This window comes from Silene latifolia, chromosome 1 (genome assembly GCF_048544455.1).
Source record: "Silene latifolia isolate original U9 population chromosome 1, ASM4854445v1, whole genome shotgun sequence".
In the NCBI taxonomy this organism is placed as follows: domain Eukaryota; kingdom Viridiplantae; phylum Streptophyta; class Magnoliopsida; order Caryophyllales; family Caryophyllaceae; genus Silene; species Silene latifolia.
The window spans coordinates 165,834,882-165,861,535 of record NC_133526.1 but is presented as its reverse complement, the minus strand read 5'-3'; the positions used below and the strand labels follow the sequence as shown (position 1 = coordinate 165,861,535).

The following is a 26,654-nucleotide window of genomic DNA, read 5'->3' as shown; positions in this document are numbered from 1 at the left end:
AATTCCCCTGGTAGGACGACAATGGTACTCCCAAGACTCAGTCCTAGTCTAAATCTGGCCAGACTCTCGGGACAGCACAGTTCCCGATTCGACATGCGGCAGGACAGTCCGCATCCAAGACCCGAACCCTAAATCGGAAATCGAGAACCCACAATCGGCAGGACAGTCCGAAAGAGGCGGAAGATATGAGCTAAACCCACAATCAGCAGCACAGTCCGAAAGAGGCGTAAAGATAAGTCAAGCAATACGGTATAGCATAAAGGCATTATCAAACGAACACGACTCAACCAAGCGATACGAATCAACTTGGAAAGAGACTACTAATGAAATGAGCCGATGATAATCTAAATAAGACATTTCACGCCAAATTATGTTCATGAATGTAAATAAGTAATCCATTTCTTCACTACTTGTCACTTGAATAAAAATACAAACAGACGGAAATGAACCATTCATAATAAGCAAAACAAGCACTCAATTATAAATGACTCAATTTAATTAAACAAGTAGAATAATTCACTCATATTTGAGATACGATAAATAAATAAGAATGAACGGATTAAAAATTCATATTATGGGTAAATGAGACATTTCATCAAATTTTGACTTGAATAAATAATAAATTCAACATTTATGATTAATGTGAGAAAAATACGTGAATGAACGATATTTAACGAATTAAGTTATATAAAGCATGAGACGGGTTTTAAATAAACCAACCACGAATTTAAATCGACTCAAGAAGGTACACAACCCGAGGCTAGGCCACGACTCAACCTCATGACTAGGGCCATAACTGGCCAGCCTTAGCCACTGACCAGGCCACATGCCGCTCCTGCTCAGGCCACAACCGTCACCAACACACCACCTAAACCACTACCCAATTCAGCCAAGTAACTACTCAGCCACCAAAACCCATGCTTGACTGTCTCAAAACAGCCCATTTCTACCACTCTTTCACCGTCCCAAAATAGCTCGCATAACACTCATAAAACCGTCCCACAATAACCCATATTCATCATGGAAATTGTCCCAATCCGGACCCAAAGCAGCCGTGTATGGGCTGTCCAAAACAGTCCCAAAATGCACCGTAAAAACTGTCCTAACAAAACTCATTCCTACGCATAAAGCAGGCCAAAGTTGAGCCAAACTAAGACCACATTTGAGACGGGAACACACCTCGACACTTATATTGAAACCACCACTTACACACACCTAAACTAGCTTCCAATATCCGTCCAACACAGCCCAAACAACCTCCCAACAAACCACCAAAGCCGGCCTAAAACAGACCCACAGAGTACGCCACCCAACACCTTTTCACGACTGAAAAACAGGACACAAGACAACTCAAATGACTTTAATTTAAGACGGAAATTAAGCACAGTTAATTCATGAATAACAACAACTATGACTGGCATGAAAATTGCAGAACCTTAGTGAAATATCCGAGTTGCTCAGTTTGATGTACTACAACGGCTCACAAAGTACTCATATTTTTTTCCTGATATGGAGCAGTCAGGCTATGTGATTATAGGTATGTTAAATGTAGCAGCAGCTAGGGTAAAGTGTGACAGAATATTTCCTGCCATGAACAACTCAGGAAGCTCAAAAGCCTTATGAAGAAGAACAAGCACCTCCAAGCAACCCGATTATACAAATTGCTCGTTCTCTAAGGTGTTAGCTGCCATAAAAACACACATGGAGACACACATTCTGACAAGGCTCGATATTACATGAAAACAGGCCACATAAAAACACCCCATATCAACATTGTTTTGAGACGGAAGTTAACATACAAATGAGAAAAAAACGCAAGGAATCAAATTTAATCAAACAAGAGTATATAAAACGACATATAAGACGGAGTTTCGACATTTTTGTCGAGTAACCTATCACCGTTACCTTATAACTTCTTCAACAAACTCGATTCTAACACAAAGCTACTCCGAGTTGTCCGAGTTAATATCTACACAAAAAATACACAAAATTAAAAAGGAATTTCGAACTGAAAAAGGGGTGGCTGACCTGAAACGTGAAGAAAGTCAGTCCCTTTCTTATATGGAAGGAAGGAGGACGGAAAGAGGAAGAGTTTGGTGTAAAGTTTATCGAATTTGGTTGAGAATAGAGGCGGGATCTGAGGTTAGAGGTGACGAAAATGGTTCACTGGTTGTTGGTTGTTGTTGTTGCTGATAGATCGAAAGAGGGAAGGAGGAAATGAAAGGGGAAAGTGACGGAGGGTGGGGACGGGTACAATAACAACAACAATAATAATAATAATAATAATAATAATAATAATAATATGTTAGAGATAAAGTGAGTGTGATTATGTGTAGTAGGAATCGGATTGGTCCGAATAAATTAGCCTCAAAATGAAAATGTGACGGTCTTGTGCTAGATGGGAATACGTGTCAAACCTATTATAACTTAAGACGAAACTTAACTTTTATTAATATTATCATTATTATCCTACTCGAGAAACAAAATATACTTTTATATAAACAGGCTTATAAAAATACAGTTTTTATAAAAATCGTGTTTAAAATAAAATTAATTAAGTTAAATAATTTAAAATATAAAATAAAGTAATTGAACGGTTAAATAAAGTATAAACGTCAAAATGAGAAATTCGCGGGTGTTACAATCACCCCACCTTTTTAAAAAGTTTCGTCCTCGAAACTTGAAAGTAGAAATGAAAAGTTATAAAAAAAAAAACTGGACTTTTTCAAATCGGTAATTAAAACATTAAAAGGTTACTCATCGTAAGAATTAAAATTTCCTTCAAAAGTTTCAAGTAAAATTTTCCAACAGCACCAGATTCTCGTCAAAGGAACGGAAGTGTTCTCGTTGCGCATTCAAGAAAATCACACTCAAAATCGAAGATAAGGTCACATATCAAATCATTGGTAGAAATCCAAAATCAAAATACTTCCAAAAAAAATGTTTATGGACGAAAATGTTTATGGGGAGTTTTGAAAAGTATAAGTCTCATTCATGGAACGAAATTGCTCTTGTCGTGCACACAAGAGCGCTAACTTTCAAAGTCAAAAACAAATTTAAAATAAAATCATTCGCCGATAAGCGCGGGGCAAGTTATTAGACGCCTTTAATAACGAGCCCTAACTTCCCATCAACGTTAAAACCAAAAGAAAAAGGCAATCCACTCAAATTTTCTTTTGCAAAAGCCAAAATAAAAATAAAAGTTTCACTTTTAAACTCAAAAAGGAGTCAAGTTCGTGGAAAGGTAACATCAAACTTTGACAAATAAATCATAAATAGATCAAAGTTAGTTAGAATTTGAGCAAAATTAAAAAGCAACTCGGGTATAGCAACCAAAATCATGATAAAGAAATCTATACTCAAGGAACAAATAAGGAACTAAATCAATTTTTATTTTCAAACCCTTAAAAGAGGCAAAGTTTTGTAGAAGTAACATAAATTTTTAACAACGAACCAAAAATGGTAGCTTGAAAAGTTTAGAAATTGGTCAAAAGGAAAGTAACTTAGACCTCATAAATACAAAGTACGCTAAGAGAGTCCAAACTTAACCAACAAAGGAAACATGATGAACTTTCTAGGAGTAAGAATCGAAGTAAAGTCAACAAGGATGTCAAAGATGAAGTTTTATAGGTTACCAGCATCCAATTTAAAGGAGGAGCATGATGAAGTGAGAAAGAGCGGTAAGAACGGTAACGCTTATGGTCAAGGAAAAGGGGAAATTAGACAGCAAGGAAACGCCAGGTACTCAAATCTCAACCACTACCTCATCCCAAACAGTTTCGAAAACTTCCTAATAAAATCAATCTCTCAACCACATTACTTCCAAGGATTCCTCAAGATAACTTACGCTACTCTACATCTAATCTATTCCATGAAACAAGGTACTTCACCACACTTGTGATTCAACAATTCACAATCACTAAACATTCACAACGACTTCCACAAAACAAGATCAAAATTACTAACAAGGATATACTCATACCCAACAAACGTCAAAAGGAAACACCTATCTATGTATGGCTATCAACATCCTAAAGGTATATCCTTCCAAAATCACATCAAAAACCCTTCTCCATGTTTACTCCTAAGGTAACAACGCCAACCTACTAAGCTTTCAAATCCCAAACATAAACAACAAAGCCAAGTCCTATAACTTTAGTAGCATAGGCAACTCACACTTGACACACAGAATCCACCGGTCAATTATACTCACTTTATCAAGGAACTAGGTATAGGAATCACCAAGTATGTCTCATCACACTACCCAGGTCTTTCTAGCATCACAACCTCTCAAAACCAGGGTTATGGGTCAACGACAAACAATCTCCTCAAAAGTCAAATTCTTCAACCAAGGTTAACATTCCACAAAAGAAAGAGAAATATCTACAAGGCGTCAAGGGAGGATAAACAAGGAACCAAGGACAAGTTAGGAGGGTACAAAAGTAACTTCCAAGGAAAAAGAAAATAGAGTTTAGAAGAAGGATAGGCACCAAGAGGTAAAGAATAAGGCAAGATACACAAAGAATAAGGAACATCCTCGAGGAAGAAAAAGCATTCTTGAAAAGGTTGAACAAACCTTCCATCTTCGACAATAAGCACCAAGTCTTGATCGCAACGCGGGTAAGCTCACGGTCATTGATCAAAGGGTACAAAAATAATTGACAATCAACAAACATGTTAGAACCTACCACGAAGCATACACAAAGAGACTACCAACTTAGGTCCTTATTTCTACCCATCTCTCATTTATTATTCAAGGTCAAGTCCAAATTTAAATTTGGGGTACACGTGTGTGCGTCGGGAGCATCATAGGCTCTGATACCAACTGTGACACCCCGCGAAAAAGCGGAAAATATAAGTAATAAATTAAAGCGGGAATTTAGGAAATTTTTGAAACTTTTAAAAATTTAAAGCGCGGGTTCATTAGAATCCAAAACACAAATAAAGATTGCGGAAATAAAGATTAAATTATACAAACGTGATAGTCAAAGTGAGGGAAAATATATCCCTCGAATGACAATACAATAAAAGGTAAATCTAAGCAATCCTAATAAACCGACTACAAGGCCAAAGTGCTCGCTAGCTCACACAAGTCTTCACCCCATGAATGCACCACTAATACCTGTCCATGAATGCACCACTAATACCTGTCATTCATGTAAACATGAACGCCACAGTCAGTGGGGAGTAACTCAAGGTTCTCCCAGCCACAAAAAGTCAAAACGAACATAACAAAGAACCAAAAACAGGTAAGTCAGATAAGATACTTACGAAAGGCATGAATATCAAGTTTATATTTAAACATGGCAATTAAATGAGATAGAACAAGATAGACCAACCTTAGCATAATAAAGATTCAACTATTCATGTGAGACAATCAAATAACATGAAAGATAAGAATACGGTTATTCATGCAAAAGCACGCATTTCAAAGAATTGCAACTTAGATATGAGATTGGAATCTGAATCATGTGAAGCAGTTAAGTAAGGGATCAACCAATGCAAATTACAAGAATAGAAACTGTAGCAATTATTTGGAAAACCACTTAACAAACATTGTACGAGACGTGGCTACTAATGTCACATTCATACTTATGGCTTGCATCTCACCATAAGAACGGATGGGAACATCAATCCCAATGATCATATCGCAACTAGAGGGCTTATAGCTCACCCCTAGTATCCGATAGGACCAAGTCAAACAACACATGAAAGACAAATACCAATATCTATAACCAAGCAAGACCTTTACTACTCATATATAAATATATAATTCCCCTGGTAGGACGACAATGGTACTCCCAAGACTCAGTCCTAGTCTAAATCTGGCCAGACTCTCGGGACAGCACAGTTCCCGATTCGACATGCGGCAGGACAGTCCGCATCCAAGACCCGAACCCTAAATCGGAAATCGAGAACCCACAATCGGCAGGACAGTCCGAAAGAGGTGGAAGATATGAGCCAAGCCCACAATCGGCAGGACAGTCCGAAAGAGGCGTAAAGATAAGTCAAGCAATACGGTATAACATAAAGGCATTATCAAACGAACACGACTCAACCAAGCGATACGAATCAACTTGGGAAGAGACTACTAATGAAATGAGCCGATGATAATCTAAATAAGACATTTCCCGCCAAATTATGTTCATGAATGTAAATAAGTAATCCATTTCTTCACTACTTGTCACTTGAATAAAAATACAAACAGACGGAAATGAACCATTCATAATAAGCAAAATAAGCACTCAATTATAAATGACTCAATTTAATTAAACAAGTAGAATAATTCACTCATATTTGAGATACGATAAATAAATAAGAATGAACGGATTAAAAATTCATATTATGGGTAAATGAGACATTTCATCAAATTTTGACTTGAATAAATAATAAATTCAACATTTATGATTAATGTGAGAAAAATACATGAATGAACGATATTTAACGAATTAAGTTATATAAAGCATGAGACGGGTTTTAAATAAACCAACCACGAATTTAAATCGACTCAAGAAGGTACACAACCCGAGGCTAGGCCACGGCTCAACCTCATGATTAGGGCCATAACTGGCCAGCCTTAGCCACTGACCAGGCCACAGACCGCTCCTGCTCAGGTCACAACCGTCACCAACACACCACCTAAACCACTACCCAATTCAGCCAAGTAACTACCCAATTCAGCCACCAAAACCCATGCTTGACTGTCCCAAAACAGCCCATTTCTACCACTCTTTCACCGTCCCAAAATAGCTCGCATAACACTCATAAAACCGTCCCACAATAACCCATATTCATCATGGAAATTGTCCCAATCCGGACCCAAAGCAGCCGTGTATAGGCTGTCCAAAACAGTCCCAAAATGCACCGTAAAAACTGTCCTAACAACACTCATTCCTACGCATAAAGCAGACCAAAGTTAAGCCAAACTAAGACCACATTTGAGACGGGAACACACCTCGACACTTCCATTGAAACCACCACTTACACACACCTAAAATAGCTTCCAATATCCGTCCAACACAGCCCAAACAACCTCCCAACAAACCACCAAAGCCGGCCTAAAACAGACCCACAGAGTACGCCACCCAACACCGTTTCACGACTGAAAAACAGGACACAAAACAACCCAAATGACTTTAATTTAAGACGGAAATTAAGCACAGTTAATTCATGAATAACAACAACTATGACTGGCATGAAAATTGCAGAACCTTAGTGAAATATCCGAGTTGCTCAGTTTGATGTACTACAACGGCTCACAAAGTACTCATATTTATTTCCTGATATGGAGCAGTCAGTCTATGTGATTATAAGTATGTTAAATGTAGCAGCAGCTAGGGTAAAGTGTGACAGAATATTTCCTCCAAGCAACCCGATTATACTGTGCTCGTTCTACAGGTTAGCTGCCATGAAAACACACATGGAGACACACATTCTGACAAGGCTCGATATTACATGAAAACAGGCCACATAAAAACACCCCATATCAACATTGTTTTGAGATGGAAGTTAACATACAAATGACAAAAAAACGGAAGGAATCAAATTTAATCAAACAAGAGTATATAAAACGACATATAAGACGGAGTTTCGACATTTTTGTCGAGTAACCTATCACCGTTACCTTATAACTTCTTCAACAAACTCGATTCTAACACAAAGCTACTCCGAGTTGTCCGAGTTAATATCTACACACAAAATACACAAAATTAAAAAGGAATTTCGAACTAAAAAAGGGGCGGCTGACCTGAAACGTGAAGAAAGTCAGTCCCTTTCTTACATGGAAGGAAGAAGGACGGAAAGAGGAAGAGTTTGGTGTAAAGTTTATCGAATTTGGTTGAGAATAGAGGCGGGATCTGAGGTTGGAGGTGACGAAAATGGTTCACTGGTTGATGGTTGTTGTTGTTGCTGATAGATCGAAAGAGGGAAGGAGGAAATGAAAGGGGAAAGTGACGGTGGGTGGGGACGGGTACAACAACAACAACAATAATAATAATAATAATAATAATAATAATTATAATAATAATAATAATAATAATAATAATAATAATAATAATAATAATAATAATATGTTAGAGATAAAGTGAGTGTGATTATGTGTAGTAGGAATCGGATTGGTCCGAATAAATTAGCCTCAAAATGAAAATGTGACGGTCTTGTGCTAGATGGGAATACGTGTCAAACCTAATATAATTTAAGACAAAACTTAACTGTTATTAATATTATCATTATTATCTTACCCGACAAACAAAATATACTTTTATATAAACAGGCTTATAAAAATACAGTTTTTATAAAAATCGTGTTTAAAATAAAATTAATTAAGTTAAATAATTTAAAATATAAAATAAAGTAATTGAACGGTTAAATAAAGTATAAACGTCAAAATGAGAAATTCGCGGGTGTTACAGTCGTGGTCGAGCTACACCTGCTGCTGGCCGTGTTACCAGCCGAGTGGACGACACCCTCGACTCCCACCTTGAGTACCCGCAGGTAATTTTTCTTAATGGTGTACATCGTACTAGATTTTATAACTTAGTTGACTGCGAGTTTCTCCCTACGCGTTTTCTTTGCCGTGCGTCACTTGAGAGGCTCGGCTTCTATGAGCCGGTCTGTGAGCTTTTACGGGGCACGGGGATGGCCGGACTCATCACTATGAGTGGTCATACTTTTAGGGAGCTTAGTCTTGAGTTCTTCAGCTCCTTCACCTTCTCCTCCGGGGCACACGATGCTGCCCCCACTAGTCTTTCTGTGTCCTTCCGGTTGTTCAACCGGACCTTTTCGATGACATTGGAGGAGTGTGGTACTAGACTTGGACTTTCCTCTACGGGCGCCACTGTTGCCCCTAGGAAGGTCATCCGTTAGCTTTGGCGGACCTTGGCCCAGACCACCTTTCCCGAGCGAAAGCTCGCTCAGGTCCACCTTCCCCCTGCCCGTTACTTCCTTAGACTGATGGGGAGTACTATTTTTGGCCGAAGGGAGCCAAACAACATCAACAACAACGAGCTCTCCATTTTAGGCGGTTACCTGAACATCGACTGTGAGGGTCCCTTTACCCTCAACATCGCATACTTGACCACCCAGTAATTCCAGGCTCAGGGAGAGAAGATCACGGGCACTATCGTCTGCGGTGGCATAGCCACCATTCTTGCCCGCTCTCTCCTCCATGACTTGCCTCGTGACCTACCGTACATCGAGGGAGATAGGTACCTGAGCCTAGCGTCTATGCACTCTCAGACCTGGCTGACTTCTGACTACCGGACCTGGAAGATAGACGGTTCCTTGTCCGTAGACCTACCTTGCACCACTCTCCCTCGTCTAGCCCCTTTGCCCACTGCTGCACGGGGCGCCCGACTACCACCTTTACCGGAGTACCACCTACCGGTCCGACCAACTACTACCTTACCTGCTGCTAAGAAACGGCGTAGACTTGAGACCGGAGAGGGATCCGCACCTTCCACGGGTGGCCAGACTTCCACGGCCACACCTACCCCGATCCCTACTCCTACTCCTACTCCCGCGCCTGCCGACCAGACACAGACACAGCCGGCTCTACCGGCTAATTTTTTACCTCCTCTACCCTTTGAGGCGTCCACGGTCATAGACCAAGGGCGTCGTGACGGTTTGTTGATCGAGATTGCAGAGAGACAGGCTCGTATGGAGCAGGACTTAGCTTTGACTTTGTTCCCTCTATACGAGTATCACATGAGGCAACACCGTCCGATCCCAGAGGGTTGGCCACACCCTTCCTTTTACCGGTACCCAGCTGAGGGGTACCCGGAGCCTGCTAGTGAGGAGGAGGAGGAGGACGAGGACCCGGCAGCGGCGGCGGAGAGAGCTCGAGCTGAGCAGAGGAGGAGGAGAGAGCAGGAGGTGGATCTGGACTACACCGTGACGGTGGGGGACGTGAAGGAGGAGGCTGACGAGTAGCTGCTGGTCTACTCACTTCCCCAGTTTTCAGGCTGGTTTGGGGAAGTTCGTGTTTTGTATGTTTATTCTCGCTCTTTTATTTCTTTTGTCCCCTTTTTATTTTATCGTTTTTCATTCTTTATTGGTTGTATATTCCCGTTCCCCTGTATATATCTGCTGGTGTATGCTGGAGGACAACGAGGGAGTTGTCCATTTTGGTTTGGGGAGGGCATTGCATCCTTTTGAGTCTGCATTTGCATTTGTTTTGCATTCACGTTTATATTTTCAGCTTGCATTTGTATTTATTCATTTCTTTAAAATTCAAAAAAACCAAAAAAATTAGAAAACTTCAAAAAATTCAAAAAATATTCACGTTTTTTTTTGCATATAGGTTGAGTCGGAACGGTTGATTTCCGTGATGATATTGCACTATAACTTGTCATTTTACTTGAGCCTTGCACTTTTATTGACGGTTATTAGTTTTGTCATACGCATAGTCTACGAGTTTTTGTTCAAATATAGCTGACTGTGTAGACTTGACCTGATAAATCGGCAACCTACTTTACAATTTCTGAGATTTAGAGCCCATAACTAGTGACATTCATGACCAGTTCATTAGGAATTGAGAGTAGTACTCCTTGCATAGCATGTTTATCATTTTTGCACTTTTATGACATTCGATTTCTTGTCAAATGCACACATTCGGGTTTGTGGTCGGTGTCACATGCAGAGAGGTGCTTGCAAATTTTCCCCTTTTCTTATATTTTTCACCCATTTAGCTCCACTTAAGCCAAAACTTGGCTTTTTGACCCATTAGCTACATCCCAAACTGAGCCTGCCTAGTCAAGCTAGTTTAGTATGTCTTTTGTGGTATGATTTTCCATCTGCAGTTTGGCCGTATCATTTTGATTGGAGTTAGTGTGAATAAAGGAAGGAGAAAAGAAAAAAAAAAAAAAAAAGAGAATTGAAAAAAAAGAGAAAAACGTGAATAAGAAAAAAAAAGGAAAAATGAGTGAATGATTCACGTATGTCAGAAAAAGAAAAAAAGGTTGAAAATAATATTTGATTTGTATCAGTTGATTCATTTAGACGGTATTAAAAAAGGGAAGTTTGTGACCGTCTAACTCCTCCGTTCTTATTCCATATTTTTGAGGAGATAGTGTATGTGATTAGTGAGCTGTGTGCCAAATGAAGGGCACTTGTACTTTATTTTTCAGTCAGTTGAGATTCGGACGATCTTATATGGTCCTGTTTAGGAACTAGCTTGGCGCTTTTACCTCCACATTTCCATAACTTGTTTTGCCTTTTCTCACCTGAACCTCAATATTCCCATATCATTTGTAAGCCCTCGGCCGTGACGGACATTATTGGTTGGAGTGTGTGCATTAGTACTTGAATTGTCTTTCATTTTTGTTGCACGCATGCTATGTAGGTCGCAGTTAGGTGAGTGGCTGTTTCTCTTTCTTTCTTTCACATATATTATTCACCCTTTGCTTCATGAGAGAAGAGTGGCCACGTGAGAGTCCGATTTTGTTGGTCTTGCAAGGTCGATAGGTCGGCTATATTTCTGAACAACTTATAACTCGTTTGCGTATTGATTTCGCATAGTCAGAATCGTTAATTTTGTTGCATTAAACTGGTTCAAGTAGACAAGTTAAGCTAGCTCTGAGTTTTCATTTCCGTTCCATTAGTTGCATTTTAGTTTACTCGAGGACGAGTAAAGGTTCGGTTTGGGGAGATTTGATACGTGCATTTTGTATAGTCTTTTTAGCCTATTTTAGCACGTATTTCCATGTACTTTTGTACTGTTTATATCGCATTATGCCCCGAATTGGCTACTTTGGTTCGTTGTGTCCGTTTTGTAGAAATGAACGTGAAAGTAGTGGAATCGTACCATTTTCGTCCTACTTTGCATGCATTTTGAGGACACGGGATTTTTCTGAGTGAGATCTTGCATTGGGATACGTGAAGGAACGGTCTACGAAGCAGTCGGTTACGAGTTTGAGCTGTTTCAGAGGAAGAATACTCGATCGAGCCCTTTTATTGGTCGATCGAGTGGTTTCTATGGCTGAGGATGGTCGATCGAGCAGTATTTTACTTGATCAAATAGTGCTGGAAATAGAGGTTACTCGATCGAGCACTATTTTTACTCGATCGAGTAGATTTCCTGGAGAAGTACTCGATCGAGTTGTTTCAGACTGCTCGATCGAGTGGTTTTGTCTTCCATAGGCTTTAATTAATCCGTGAACTTGTTTTTAGTTATTGGACTTCGCATTTTTCTATTTAAACGTACATTAACTAGGTCATTAGGGAGCTATCTAATAATATATTATCTTTTATTCATCTTTCATTGCAAAAAGACTACGTTGCTTTTTCCTCTCTACTGTAACTTTTGCTTTCGGATTTTCTCGCTCGGATTTAGTTGTTCTTTACGCCGGATTCTTGCGATCGTAATCTCTTACTCTCTTTTAATCTCAATCTTTCAATCATTTGCTTTAATTACTTGTTTTGTTCCTTTTTAAGTTCCTGCCCTAATCTTTATTTATGCAATTTCATTATTATTTCATCATGTTTAATGTTAGTTATTTCGTTGTTATTAGTTTTGACAATATTAATAGCATGAGTAGCTAAATCATTTCATGTTGGGATTAGGGGATCTACGGTAGAAATGTGACGATGTAGTGAATAGGTTAGATGAATTATTTGTGAGATTCTGTCCCCATGGCAATATAACTGTATTTACCGACTTAGTTGATTGCACGCTTCTGAGTCACCTTTTAATCTGGCTAAATTTAATCCTGGATCGGAAGATTGGACTAAATAGACCTGCTATGAACAGTAGACTACCCTGACGAGGACGTAAGTTAAGTTAGTGGAAATTTAGGATAGAAAGTGGACCGGAAGGACCTTTCCATATCCGTCTCACAGTAATTTATCTAGACTATTTGCAGTTGAGTCACTGGACTACCGTAGTGAACCGAAATCCTGACATGTCCCTTCTTTATTGATAGTTTATCTCTACTTTCTGACTTTACTGCTCTTTCCTTGCTTCTCTTTCTTTTACACCTTTAGTTTAGAAAATCAATTTACAAACCCCCCATTTTGTGACCAAATAGACGGACTCTTTACAGATATCTTGCCTCCCTGAGGAGATCGACCTGACTTCCCTAGCTATATAGTTAGTTTAGTTAGTTATTTTTGATAGGTATACGACTGCCCTGTCAACCATCATCACCACCACCACCACTACCACCACCCTCCTCTCCTTCCGACCCCCACCGTCATCTACACCACCATCTCCGCCCCAGATATGTCCTTTCTCTCTTCTTTTTCCTATTCCTTTTCCTTTTCCTCTTCTTCTCTTTATTGTTTTTCTTTTTTATAGGTGTCACTGCTGCCGCCACCGCCGCCGCCCGTCTCCGCCGTCACCTACCGCCCTCCACCACCGTCACCTGCCGCCCGCCACCACTACTATCCTCCGCCACTTTCTTCATCACTCTTCCTTTTATTTATTTATTTATTAATTAGGTAATTTTTTAATCTCTTTTAAATTAATTTTTGTTTAATTAAGTTTATTAGGTTAATTGACTTAGGTTAGAAACCATTTTTGTGATTGATATTGAAATTAATGTTGGTGTTGATGCATGTTGACATAGGATAGAAGCCATTTTTGTTTAAATGTTGATGTTGTGAAAATTTTGTTAAATTTTGTGAAATGTTAATGTTAATTAAAATGTAGATTGTTAGTTAGTTTTTTTTAATTGACATTGTTGTATGTTTTGTTTTTAGTATTATTGAAATTATTGTTCATATTGACCTAGTACCCGTTCAAAAATTACTCATTAGGAGTAATTTTTAAGTAGTCCCCGTTTTGGGGCTGTCTTTGTATGTTTCAAGTCACTCAGATAGTAAACATGTACTTGTGATTTGTTAATGAGGAAAGAGCTCGGTGACAATTCCTTTAATGTTCTCTGATTGCATATGTGGAGTAATTACTTATTTTACGTTGTGTATTTAGAGAACAGAGGGGAATTGCTGCCGTATTTTTTCCTCATTAATAAATCACAAGTGCGTGTTTGCTAGTGACTTGAAATGTACATTGATGGGTTTAGGTTGGAGTGATAAGGACCCAATTCAAAAAAAGAAAGATTACTTGTTGACAATAGTTATATGGTTATGATAATGTTTATTGAGTATTATTCTTGGTTGTTATTGTTTATTTATAACATATATACAAACAAATTGAATTGTATATACATAAAAACATGAAAAGATTAGAACGGCAGTGGATGTATAAAAGATTAGACGAAAAAAGAAACCCAAGCGTGAATTTGCAAAGGGGGTGATAGAGTTTATTGAATTCGCGGAACAAAGTAGTGTGTATAAGAATTTTGGTGAAATGAGGTGTCCATGTAAGAAATGCAATAACAGAGCTTTTAAAGGGAAGAAAGTAGTTCAAGATCATCTTTGGTCGAATAGTTTTGCCGATAATTACTATGTATGGACGTATCACGAGGAGGAACTGCCTACCAAAGGAAGTTCAAGTAGTATCGTAGTTAGTGAGAATCCTTACCAGGAGCTCGTGGAAAATGCATTACGTGATAATGTTGATCAAATATTAGAGGAGCATGACTCAATCCCGATGACCTTAGCGATGAAGAAGTGCGTTATGAAACCCCAAACCCCCTAGTTTCTTCCTTCTATAAAATGCTAGAAAAGCTGAACAACCAGTGTATGAGGGAAGTAATACGAGTTTGTTGCCAGCGGCAACTAGGTTGGTAGCACTCAAATGTGAGAACAACATATCTCTTAGATGCGCGAATGGGTTTGTGTCGTTCGTAGGTGACATTATTTCAATAAATAATGAAATGGCGTGCAATTTTAATGAGATTAAAGAATGTGCTTAAGGGACACCAACTACCCCATGAGAAGATCGATGCTTGTCCTACTGGATGCATGCTTTTCTGGGAGGAAAATGCTAATCTTGAGGAATGTACAAAGTGTCATGCATCTGGGTATAAAAGTACAAAAAACTCAAGTGGGAGGCAAATCCTTGTAAACCTTTAACTTATTTCCCGCTTGCGCCAAGGTTACAACGATTATATGCAACCAAGCACATAGCAGGTGAGATGAGTTGGCATCATAGAAACTCTCGATTAAGAGAAAGGGAGACAATGGCACACCTAAGTGATGGAGAAGCGTGGAAACATTTCGATAGAGAGCATCCAGAATTTGCAAGTGAGCCTCGTAATGTTCGGCTGGGTTTGTGTATAGATGGATTTAACAGTTATGGGAAATTTGGGAAGAATTACTCATGTTGGCCCGTTATCGTCACTCCGTACAACTTACCTCCTTGGTTATGCATGAAGCGACAATTTATATTCTTATCTCTGCTCGTTCCAGGTCCTAAGAACCCTAAGACAAATTTGGATGTGTACCTGCAACCGTTGATCAAAGAGTTGAAAGAACTTTGGAAAACCGGCGTGTACACCTATGATGTTTCTAAGAAACAAAATTTTCAATTAAAGGCTGCATTAATGTGGACAGTCAATGATTTTCCGGCATATGGCATGCTTTTCGGTTGGTCTACAAGTGGGAACCGTGCTTGTCCTTATTGTCAAGAAAAAGAACATAGATCTTTTTGGCTTAAAAATAGCAAAAAGGCTTGTTGGTTTAATTGTCACCGTGAGTTCTTATGACCTGATCATCCTTTCCGCAATAATTGTAAGCATTTTCTAAAGATTAGAAAAACTTAGAATCCCATAGCCGCATCGAAATTAACGGGTGATGAAGTGTAGGATTCCGTAAAAGACTTGCCAAAAATAGTTGATGCTTCTGGTCAAGAATTGAAAAGATTGAAAGACAAGAATGAAAGTTGGTGGAAGCAAAGCATATTCTAGGAACTTTCTTACTCGAAAACATTGTTGATTCGACACAACTTAGACGTTATGCACACTGAGAAAAATATTTTTGAACAGCTTATCAACACGATAATGGATGTACCAGGTAAAACTAAATTTGGCCCTAAGGATAAACTCGACTTTAATGAACTTTGCTATAAACGGCCTATATCATCTAGGTTTGTTTTAGAAACTGCGGGGAAAAGGGCTCTATGTGAATGGGTTGCTAATTTGAAACTCCCGGATGGTTATGCTTCAGATTTGAGTCGGTGTGTTGACCATAAAAAATGATGTAGCTCTTAATTGCGCAGATTTAGACCCCAAATTTGACCTAATTTTGCATACTAATATAGCATTTTATGGCCATTCCATCCGTCAAATCCTTTCTATATTGCTTTCCTAGTGCATTTTATATGTTTTATAGGAAAGGAGATAATGAGATGGAATTCCCGACTCTCGCGCATATTCGGAAGCTTGTTGACGATCTTGGATGGACTAGTATGGAGAGGAGGCAAGAATGATGACCAAGGATGTAGGAATAAAGGTTATATGAAGGATCATAGGATTAAAAGCAAGAAAAAGGGAAACTACAGCTCAACCCGCTCGGGTCGTTTTCAACCCGCTCGAGTTGAAGCTCAGGACGCGCGTTTTTCACTCGGGACGAGCGGATTGTTATGCAGCAAGCTTTTCTTTGCAAGCTAGGACGTGGGTGTCCTTAAGGGACTTACAAGCTAGGACGTGCATGGCCTTGCGGCACTTGCAAGGCACCAATCTTTTCTTAAGGACTTAATCATCATTTAAGACCCTTTGTAACCCTAATTCTTGTACTTAATCTTTAGTATAAATACCCCATTGTACTACCTAGATAATTACCAATTCTCTCCTAGATAAAAACCTCTCTTAGATTAGATTAGGAGTAGATTAGAATAGATTATCCTTTAATAAGTCCACAAAATTACACATTAATCTTTCCTTAATTATTGTTCAAGTCTATTATTGGGTAATTGAATATTATTGGGTTATTATTGGAGAATTGACAACTCTTCATCAATCAATAAAGTTTTCTTCTATTATTCTTTCCTTTCCAATTTTTCATCTTAAGTTTGGTATAATCTCTTTACTCTTTACTCTTTATTGTTTATTTCCTCACTCTTTAATCATGTTTATACTTGTTGTGATGATTGACACCATTGATAACATTATGATAATGAGTGAGTAGTTACTTAACTAGGACTAGTGGGGGATTATGGGAGTTAATCATGGGATAGATTTATGCTTAATGAGTTCATATGAATACTTGCTTATTGTTCTTCAACTTGTGCATATATCATGTTTGATGAAATGCTTGATTGACAAGCTAGCATGTTTCTCTTATCCTTTCAATAAGGCTTGTAAGTTATAAACCAACTCGAGACTTGTTAGACCTTGGATATTGTTAAATAGGGAAAACCCAAATTGACTTGTAGGTGTTGTAAAGTCTTAACCGACTCGGCTCCGAGACGTAATTTTCCCTAGGAATTGGTTTATCATGCATGTAGTTTAATAGGAAGAATTAAGTCGACTTATAGGTGTTGTAAAGTCATAAATGACTCGGCTCCGGGACCAAAATCTTCTTATGAATTATATGACATGAACTAACGTAGTTCCAACAATAATAAATTGCTTGCATCTATATAACTCATTTATGCTTTCTTACCATGATTCCCTTATGATCCCATGACATCCTAGTATCCTTTATTATTTGTTTACATCTTTATTTGTTTCATTGCTTGTTTTACTTTATTGCTTTCATTAGTTTAGGATCAATCAATTCCAATCAATTGTGACAACCCTTAGCACAAGTACGATTAGATTGAATAATACAAATACCCCTGTCCTTTGGGTTCGACCCCGACTTTCTTGCTATGCTAGTAGTTGGGTATAAATGTGTTTGAGAGCAGACAACGACACGCTCATCAAAATGGCGCCATTGCCGGGGACGGTGTTGTGTATTTGAATCGTTCTTTTGTCTAGTTTTAGTTGTGCTTCTTCTTGAGGGATCTTGGTTCCTTGAGAATTTTATTTCTTGTACTTGCTTTATTTCTTTTGATCAACATGTCTACTTTCACTTTTTGGCAATATGAAAATGAGCCATTTGATAAGTATATTGCAAGATTTGAAGATTATATGACTCATACTTGGCATCATGGTTTTACTCTTTCAAATTATGAAGCATGTTGTGTTGTTTATAATGGCATGAACCTTGAAACCCGCAACTTGACATTTCACTTGAGTGGTGGTAGGATATGTGAGATGAGTTGTGAGGAATTTTGGGAATTTGTTGAGTTCATGACCATCCATTGTCTTAAGCAAATTGTACATGACATCTTTGAAAGTGCCAAGGAAGGTATGGAAGCGATAAAAACCACATTTCAAAAATTTATTGAGGAAAACTATGATGAAAATGTGATTTGTGAGAATGAGACACCTTCCTATAACCTTGAGCGAACCTACTATGCCCACAAATTTGCCCCTCCTTGGGAAGATGGAGTGCTAGAGGAAGAGAGTGATGATGAGGAGGAGTACATTCTTGATTGTGAAACCAATGCTTGGTTGCCGTCATCCTACTCTTCTTGTGTAACAATGAACCCAACTTCCATGGAATTTGATGTTAATGGGCAAAGTGAGAGTGAGATGGATGTGATCTTGAGTGAAAACTCACCCTTTGAGGGTGACATTTTAGAGGGAGACAATTGTGTTGAGCTTGGTGAGCCTTGTTATGACAACCCCTTTGATAATGGTCCTTGTTGGGATGAAGGATATGAGGACATTTGGGAACCCCAAATAGACACCCTTAAAATCACCTTAGATAATAATGAGAGTACTTGCATTGAATGTGGTGATTTTGACTATTTGGAGGACGAGTTGAGTGAATTGCCAACCAACTACCCATTTCATGTTCCTACCATCCATCACATCTCTTATGATTTTTGTCATAGTATTCTTGACATGCTTTTTCGGTCTATTACTTGGGCATTTTTTAATTTCATAATCTTGTGTTGCTATCCATGCCTATTCATGTCCCACTCCCAAGAATTTAACCGACTTCTACGTGCTTTGAGTGCTAGTGATAATTTTCTATGAAATTGTTTATTGAGAATCTTTGGTTTGATGGAGTTCCTCAATAACTATTAACTTGTATATATGCATTTAGTGTAGATTTGCATCCATTTAATAAATTGCATGAGAGATGAAAGGGAGGGATCTCATATTTTGATTGAGCTTTTTGAAGGAAATTAATGAAAATGAGAAGATGGAAAATGTAAAGAAATGAAGAAAATGGAGAATTTGGGCTTGTGAACATCTTTGTTATCATTAAAAAGGTGTTGGGTCAAAATTGCTTGAAATCCGTGGGTCCCGACATCAGCCCGTGCATATTGAAGGCCAAGAAAAGAAAAACATTTCCCTGCCCAAGAATCTGGGTGATTTTATGAGAAAACGGGCGTCCCAGACCTCAACTCGCGCGGGTCCAAAATAACCCGAGCGAATCAGCACCCAACTCGAGCGAGTCCAGAACAACCTCAGCGGGTTAAGCCTAAAGTTGCAGAAATTGCTCAGAAAATGGGCAGATCATTACCAACCCGCCCGTGTTGAGCTGTAAACGCGTGTATGCTTTGCTTTTCAGTCCGTGACTTTGCTCTACACTCCAATCTCACCTACCATCTTCATATTCTACCTTCAAGCTCAACCCCAACTCATAAAAATCACTCAAATGTCCATCAAATTCAACCAAATCACCATTTACTTACTCTAAAAATCATTCTAATCCATTTCTACACATAAAAACCAACTTTCCAACCTTCTACATACTCAAAATCACCCATTTGCATCACTTTAAAATTTGGAGGTTCCAAAATCCGTGAGCTCCATCTTGTGTTTTGGGTTTGATTTTTGCCTTCTAGCTTCGATACATTGCTTCTAGTGTTCTAAAAAGGCATTTTCAAGATTGATTGGCTCTTATTTGTGAAGATTTGAAGCATTCTTGAGTAGTGATACTTGATGGATTTTAAGACTACAACAAATGAGTTTTTGGGGCAAGAGTAAGACTACTACTACTAAGGGATCAAAGAGGAGAAAAGGAAGTAATTCTAATGCTCCACCGGAGTTCCAAAGGCAAGAAGAGGAGCTAGTACCGGAAATAGAGCAACTTGATGATTTCCCGGAGGCAGTATTCATCAAAAATAAGCATAGAAAACGATTTGTGAAACTACTAGGTAAGGAATTTGAACCTACTCGTTTTATTTGTCGTAACATTTTGGATAAGCTTGGTATTGAAGGACAAACCGAGTCTTTCTTTAGAGGAATGGGTCTTGAGACATTGTTTAATATGCATGAGGAGACATATCTTAGCCTCACCTTGGAATTCTTGTGTAGTCTCAATAGTTTTGAAGGAGAAAGATATGGGGTGTCTTTGGAATTTAGGTTGTGTAATGAGACCCACCAAATACATTTGGGTACCTTTGGTGAAATTTTTGGACTTGTGATACCCGAGACCGACCTTGAGAAACCCGTGGGGTTCACGGAGTCACACTTGTGGAGAGCGATCACCGGGTTGGAATTAAATGGTTTTAGGAGGTGTCATGCTTTCTACATTCATCATCCGGTTATTAGAGTGTGGCATCAATTTATTGCGGGGACTACCAATGATAGGAGTGATACGGGAAGTATGAGTCAACTTGACATGACTTTTATCGAGTCATATTTGAATGTCCAAGGTTTACCAAAGTACAACTTTAATCCCGCACTTGAATTACTTATCCGGTTTCGAAATCTAGCAAGGTGTAATACTACGGTTTTATGAGTCTCTAGGTACTCTATCGAGTGGGCCTTACTCTATCGAGTAAGGGTGTTTTGATTTACGAAACAGTGTTCTGTCTGTAGGGTACTCGATCGAGTAGGTTTGGCACTCGATCGAGTAAGTGGCACTCGATCGAGTACGTTAGTTACTCGATCGAGTAGCTCGGTTGACGGATTATGTTTTGACGGGTTTTGTTAATAATGCGGATTAGTATATATATTATGTCATCATCTTTATTAAACACTTTTACAAACCTAATACACTCATAAAGGAGATTGAAACTACGTTGTTCTCTTCATCCGCATTATTGGCAAATCCCGGAGCTTGAGAGGTTGGATTTCATTGTTCTTTGTGTCTTTGTGATCCTTGCGTCAAGGGTAAGTCCTACATACCAATTTTATAGCATTTGGTTAAGATTGTTTAAACCCTAATTTATGGGATTGGGGGTTTTATGATTAGTTGTGTATGTAGTAATTGTATGATTGTGTGATAGGAGGAGGATTCGTAGAGGAAAGGTTTTGAGACAGCTGCTAAGATCGTCTCCTGTGTGTGTTTGCATTCCAGGTAGGGTTTTCCCTACTCAGTATTAGTCACATGATGTGGATTGGTGATTTGATTATGATTGTTGACAAGTATAATGTTGGTATTGTGATGGTTGTTGGATTTTATAATTATTGATTTTGGTTAATTGTATCTGTCTGTGATCTTTGGGGTGCGTCCCTGGCTGAGTGGAGTCACTTGCGGGAGTGACTTCACGCCCATGATCCGCCTTCTGTGGAACCCGCAACCAAAAGGGATGTGCACATTAATGGACTTGGGTTTATCGCTCGATGGAGATGAGCGGGGCTTAGGTGGGAACGGCTGCGGTCCCCCACTGGCGGTGTGGAGTACCTGTTGCGATGGGTACTCTGGCAGGGCTACACACTTTAGTGTGTAGTCAGTGATGAGGAGTTGATTATGGAGTTTGGGTTGATGTGACGGTTGAGCTGTTTTTTTACTTGGCTTTTTGTGATTGTATTGTGTGATTAGTACTGACCCCGTCTTTGTTTTGTAAAACTGTGGTGATCCATTCGGGGATGGTGAGCAGTTGTTAAGCAGGTTTGATTAGAGGCATATGGGCTAGCTGGGATGTGTCACCACGAGCTGATTAGAGTCTTCCGCTGTCGTTCTTTATTAGTTTTGAGACATTGGTTTAAGAGAGCATGTATCGTATTTTTTATCAGTTTGGATTTGGAATTGTAATCACTTAAACTTTATCTCTATTTAAATTATGTTTCGTTATTGTCATTTGATTATCATTTCCTCGGGAAACCGAGATGGTGACGTTCTTATACATGAGTGGTCCTGGTATGGCACTCGGAGTATGGGGGTGCCACAAAGTGGTATCAGAGCGACGATCCTGAAACCTGTAACCACTGAATCTAATGAACATAGGGAGTCAATTAAAATGAACCCGGGGTATAAGTTGTAGGAGCTAATGCAAAGGCTTGGGAGACGTCCTTAAGCCGCGAACTCGCCCTGTAATTTTGAACCGGTCACATGGGGTATGTGTCAGGGTCGTATGTGTTGTCTTTTGGTTTATATGTGTACATAGTGGCATGTGTAATGAATCGTTGGATGTTGAATGTGGAAAATTTGAAATATAGAGTAGAAGATGAAATATGTGTGATTCATACGTTGAAATGGATGAAAAGCATGATGTATGTTATAATATGGCATTTTGATAATATGAAGTAGATTGATTTGTTGATTTTATAAGGAGTTGTGTAGAAATGCATGCGTAGTATGGTTATTTTATTGAAATTATAAAAGCTGTATATTATGTTGGGAAGTAGGATGCACATGCGGACAGTGTATACGAGTCTGCATGACTCGATCGAGTACCCAAAAACACGATTCTGACCAGAAAACATCAAACTACCTACTCGACCGAGTTACAGGGCACTCGATCGAGTAGGGGTTGCTCGATCGAGTGGCTGGTCAGCTTGGTCGAGTATGCTTGTGATCAGAGGTCTGATTAGGTTCTGGAGTCGAGGCACTCGATCGAGTAGGTTGGGCACTCGATCGAGTAGGGGATGCTCGATCGAGTGGCTAGTCAGCTCGGTCGAGTATGCTTGTGATCAGAGGTCTGATTAGGTTATTCTGGAGTCGAGGCACTCGATCGAGTAGGTTGGGCACTCGATCGAGTAGCCTCAACTGGATCGAGTGGGTTCTGGTACTCGATCGAGTGGGGTCTGTGCAGGCTATATACGTGTTTTGGGTTATAGTATGCGTGTTTATATCTACTTTTTCTTATATAGTTACAAGATGCCGCCAAAGAGAAACGCCCTTTATGCTAGAGCTGAGAGTATGTCAGTCGATGACATAGTAAAGATGTTGGAGCACCAAGATGCTCTCACAGATGCGTTGTAGAGAGTGGGGAAGGATAAAGATGTTGACCATTCAAAGATTAGTCTCTACATAGCGAGGTTTAACCCGAAAGAGTACAAGGGGACCGGGGAGCCAATTCTTTTGGATAATTGGCATAGAGAGATGGAGAACATCCTGGATTTGGTGCACTGCCCGGATGAGATGAAAGTGGAACAAGTTGTGTTCTACTTGAGGGAGGCGGCAGGAGAGTGGTGGGATAAGGTAAAGGTGAATGCTAGAGATATGTATGCGAGGCAGGGGTTACCTGTTATTCCTTGGGAAGAGTTTAGAAAGGCTATGAGGCGAGAGTTCGTGTCGGAGCATGTGAGGAGTAAGCTGAGAGAGGAGTTTGATGGGTTTAAGATGGCACCTGATATGACGGTGACTGAGTATTACCGACAGTTTAATGAGAAGGCTAGGTATGCTGAGGATATGGGGTTGAGTGATGAGAACCTAGCTCTGAGATTTGAGAAGGGGTTGACCCCCAAGATAATGGAGAAGCTACCTGTGGGAGTCCTTACAGGTTTTAAGGAAGCTTATGAGAGAGCGGGGAGGGCTGAGAGGTTGGTGGAGATGACCCGAGAGAGGGTGCTGAGAAAAGAAAGGCTAAGAGCGAGGGTTGAGGCCAATCTAACTACAAGAAGGGCAACCACACTCAGGCTAGAGCATATTCATCTGGCTCAGGGTTTAGTGCTGGGGCTCCTATGGGCGTGGCTATGGGAATAGTAGTAGTAGCTGGGGAATGACCTGTTTTAACTGTGGCGGTGTAGGCCACAAGAGACATGAGTGCACCAGTGCGGTGATTGGGGGTTTCCAGAGGCCGGGACAGGGATGTTTTTCACAGGGGCCGGCACAGAGTTATGCGAGCAACAAACCGGCTGGGTCATGGAACAACAGGGGAGGCCAAAGCAACAACGGTGGAGGTAACCGCAATGGCGGTAATTCTTATCAGAAGCCAGCTACGAACACCAACAACAACCAGGGGTCGGGTGCTAAGCCGACTACCTCAGCCAATACTGTCCAGGGAGGTGGGCAGAAGACCAGTGGAAAGCTGTTTATGATGGAGAAGAAAGTAGCTGAGGACGACGCTCACGTTATCACTGGTACTTTTCTTGTTAATGGTGTTTATACCTTTGTTTTGTTTGATTCGGGGGCATCTCAGTCGTTTGTATCTTCGAGTCATGTTAAACAGTTGGGTTTGAGAGAGTATGAGTCATTAAGGGAGGAAGTCTTTATACCTTCGGGTGAGTCTGTATCGTGTGGGAGGTTGTATAGAGATGTATCCATGATAGTTGGGCAAGTCGATCTACCTGTAGACTTGCTAGAGTTTCCTTTAAACGGTTTTGAGATGATAGTCGGGATGGATTGGTTAGGGAAGTACAAAGCTAAGATAGACTGTCATCAAAAGAAAGTGTCTCTGAGAGGTCCTAAGGGCATTAGTGTGTCTTATCGTGGGTTTGTTATCAAACCCAAAGTTAAGTTGATTGCAGATGTGACCTTGAAGTCCTATCCGAGGAAGGGGTGCCCGTTGAGCTTGTGCTATGTGAGAGATGACAGGATGGAGAATCCGGCAGTTGAGCAGATACCAGTTGTGGGGGAGTTTCCAGATGTCTTTCCAGAGGAGATTCCGGGGTTGCCACCGAAGAGGGAGATAGATTTCAGTGTTGAGCTGAAACCGGGGACAAGGCCAATCTCTAAGACACCGTACCGGATGGGTCCTAAGGAGTTGGAGGAGCTCAGGAAGCAGTTAGATGATCTGATTGAGAGGGGATACATTAGACCTAGTGTATCACCGTGGGGGAGCACCAGTTCTGTTTGTGAAAAAGAAGGATGGGAGCTTGAGGTTGTGCATAGATTACAGGGAGCTGAACAGAGTGACGGTGAAGAACAAGTACCCTTTGCCAAGGATAGATGACCTGTTTGATCGTTGAGAGTGGTGCAGTCTTTTCTAAGATTGATTTGAGGTCGGGGTACCATCAGGTAAAGATTAGAGAGGAGGACATACCAAAGACAGCTTTCACATCGAGGTATGGCCATTATGAGTATGTAGTGATGCCGTTTGGGTTATCAAACGCACCAGCTGTGTTTATGGATTTGATGAACAGAGTCTTCAGTCAGTTTTTGGAGAAGTTTGTGGTGGTTTTCATAGATGACATCTTAGTCTTTTCTAAGACTAAGGAAGAGCATGAGGAGCATCTCAGTATTGTGTTCCAGACCTTGAGGGAGCATGAGTTGTATGCCAAGTTGTCCAAGTGTGAGTTCTGGTTGGAGAAAGTTGCCTTTCTGGGGCATGTGATTTCTAAGGAAAGGGTAGATGTGGATCCTGCAAAGATTGAGGCAGTTACCAAGTGGGAAGCACCAAAGAATGTAGCTGAGATCAGGAGTTTCTTGGGATTAGCTGGGTATTACAGACGGTTCGTGAAAGATTTCTCCAAGATTGCTAGACCTGTGACAGCTTTGATGAGGAAAGAGAACAGGTTTCGTTGGGATGAGAGTTGTGAGACGGCGTTCCAAACATTAAAGGAGCGTTTGACCACAGCTCCAATCTTAGCATTGCCTGAAGGGAGTGAGAACTTTGAAGTGTATACAGAATCTTCAAAGAATGGTTGGGATGTGTGTTGATGCAAAACGGTAAAGTCATTGCCTATGCTTCTAGGCAATTGAAGCCTTATGAGGAGAATTATCCTACACACGATCTGGAGTTGGGTGCAGTTGTGTTTGCTCTCAAGATTTGGAGACATTACCTATATGGGGAGACCTTTAAGGTATTTTCAGATCACAAGAGTCTCAAGTACATCTTCACTCAAAAGGAGTTGAACATGAGACAGAGGAAGTGGATGGAGTTGATTGGCGATTATGACATGGATATTTTTTACCATGAAGGGAAGGCCAATGTAGTTACAGATGCTTTGAGCAGGAAGAGTGTACATTCTTTGTGCACAGCTATATCGTTGATGAGATTGAGAGATGAGGTCGGGAGGTTTGGGATACATATGATCCAGAAAGGGGATGCCATGGGAGATTTGACAGTGCAGCCTGATTTTTATGATGATATTCGCAGTAAATAGGAGTTGGATCCCAAGATGGTGGAGTGGAGAGCTGGAGTAGAGAAAGGGATAGTGTCTAGATTCTCTATTCATACAGATGGTAGTTTGAGGTTTAATGGGAGGTGGTGTGTCCCTAATGATGAGGAGCTGAAAAAGACAATCATGACAGAGGCACATTGTACACCATATTCGGTACATCCAGGTGGTGACAAGATGTACAAGGATTTAAAGAAGACTTTCTGGTGGCCTGGGATGAAGAAAGAAACAGTTGAGTTTGTGGCCCGTTGTTTGACATGTCGGAGAGTTAAAGGGGAGCAGCGATGACCATAAGGTAAGATTCAGTCTTTAGAGGTACCTGAGTGGAAGTGGGAGTCCATTTCTATGGATTTTATCGTGGGTTTGCCAAAGAGTCAACAGGGTAAAAACATGATATGGGTTATAGTGGATCGACTGGCCAAGTCAGCTCATTTTGGGCCAATGAAAGATACATGAACTAAGGCACAATTGGCTATGGCTTATCGGAAGAATGTGCTGAGATTACATGGGGTGCCT

The 26,654-nt window shown here is 40.1% G+C and overlaps 1 protein-coding gene across 1 annotated transcript in view; it reads right to left on the bottom strand.

Annotated features, from left to right (window-relative positions):
* The window catches only part of LOC141586748 (uncharacterized), a 40,560-nt gene extending 31,392 nt beyond the window's left edge, over window positions 1-9,168 (bottom strand). The window contains exons 1-2 of the mRNA XM_074408069.1: window positions 9,057-9,168; window positions 6,786-6,894 (exon numbers count right to left, since the gene is read on the bottom strand). Coding sequence (XP_074264170.1) covers window positions 6,786-6,894; window positions 9,057-9,168 — 221 coding nt within the window. The remainder of the gene's footprint in view (window positions 1-6,785; window positions 6,895-9,056) is intronic.
* Between the last annotated feature and the right edge of the window lie 17,486 nt (window positions 9,169-26,654).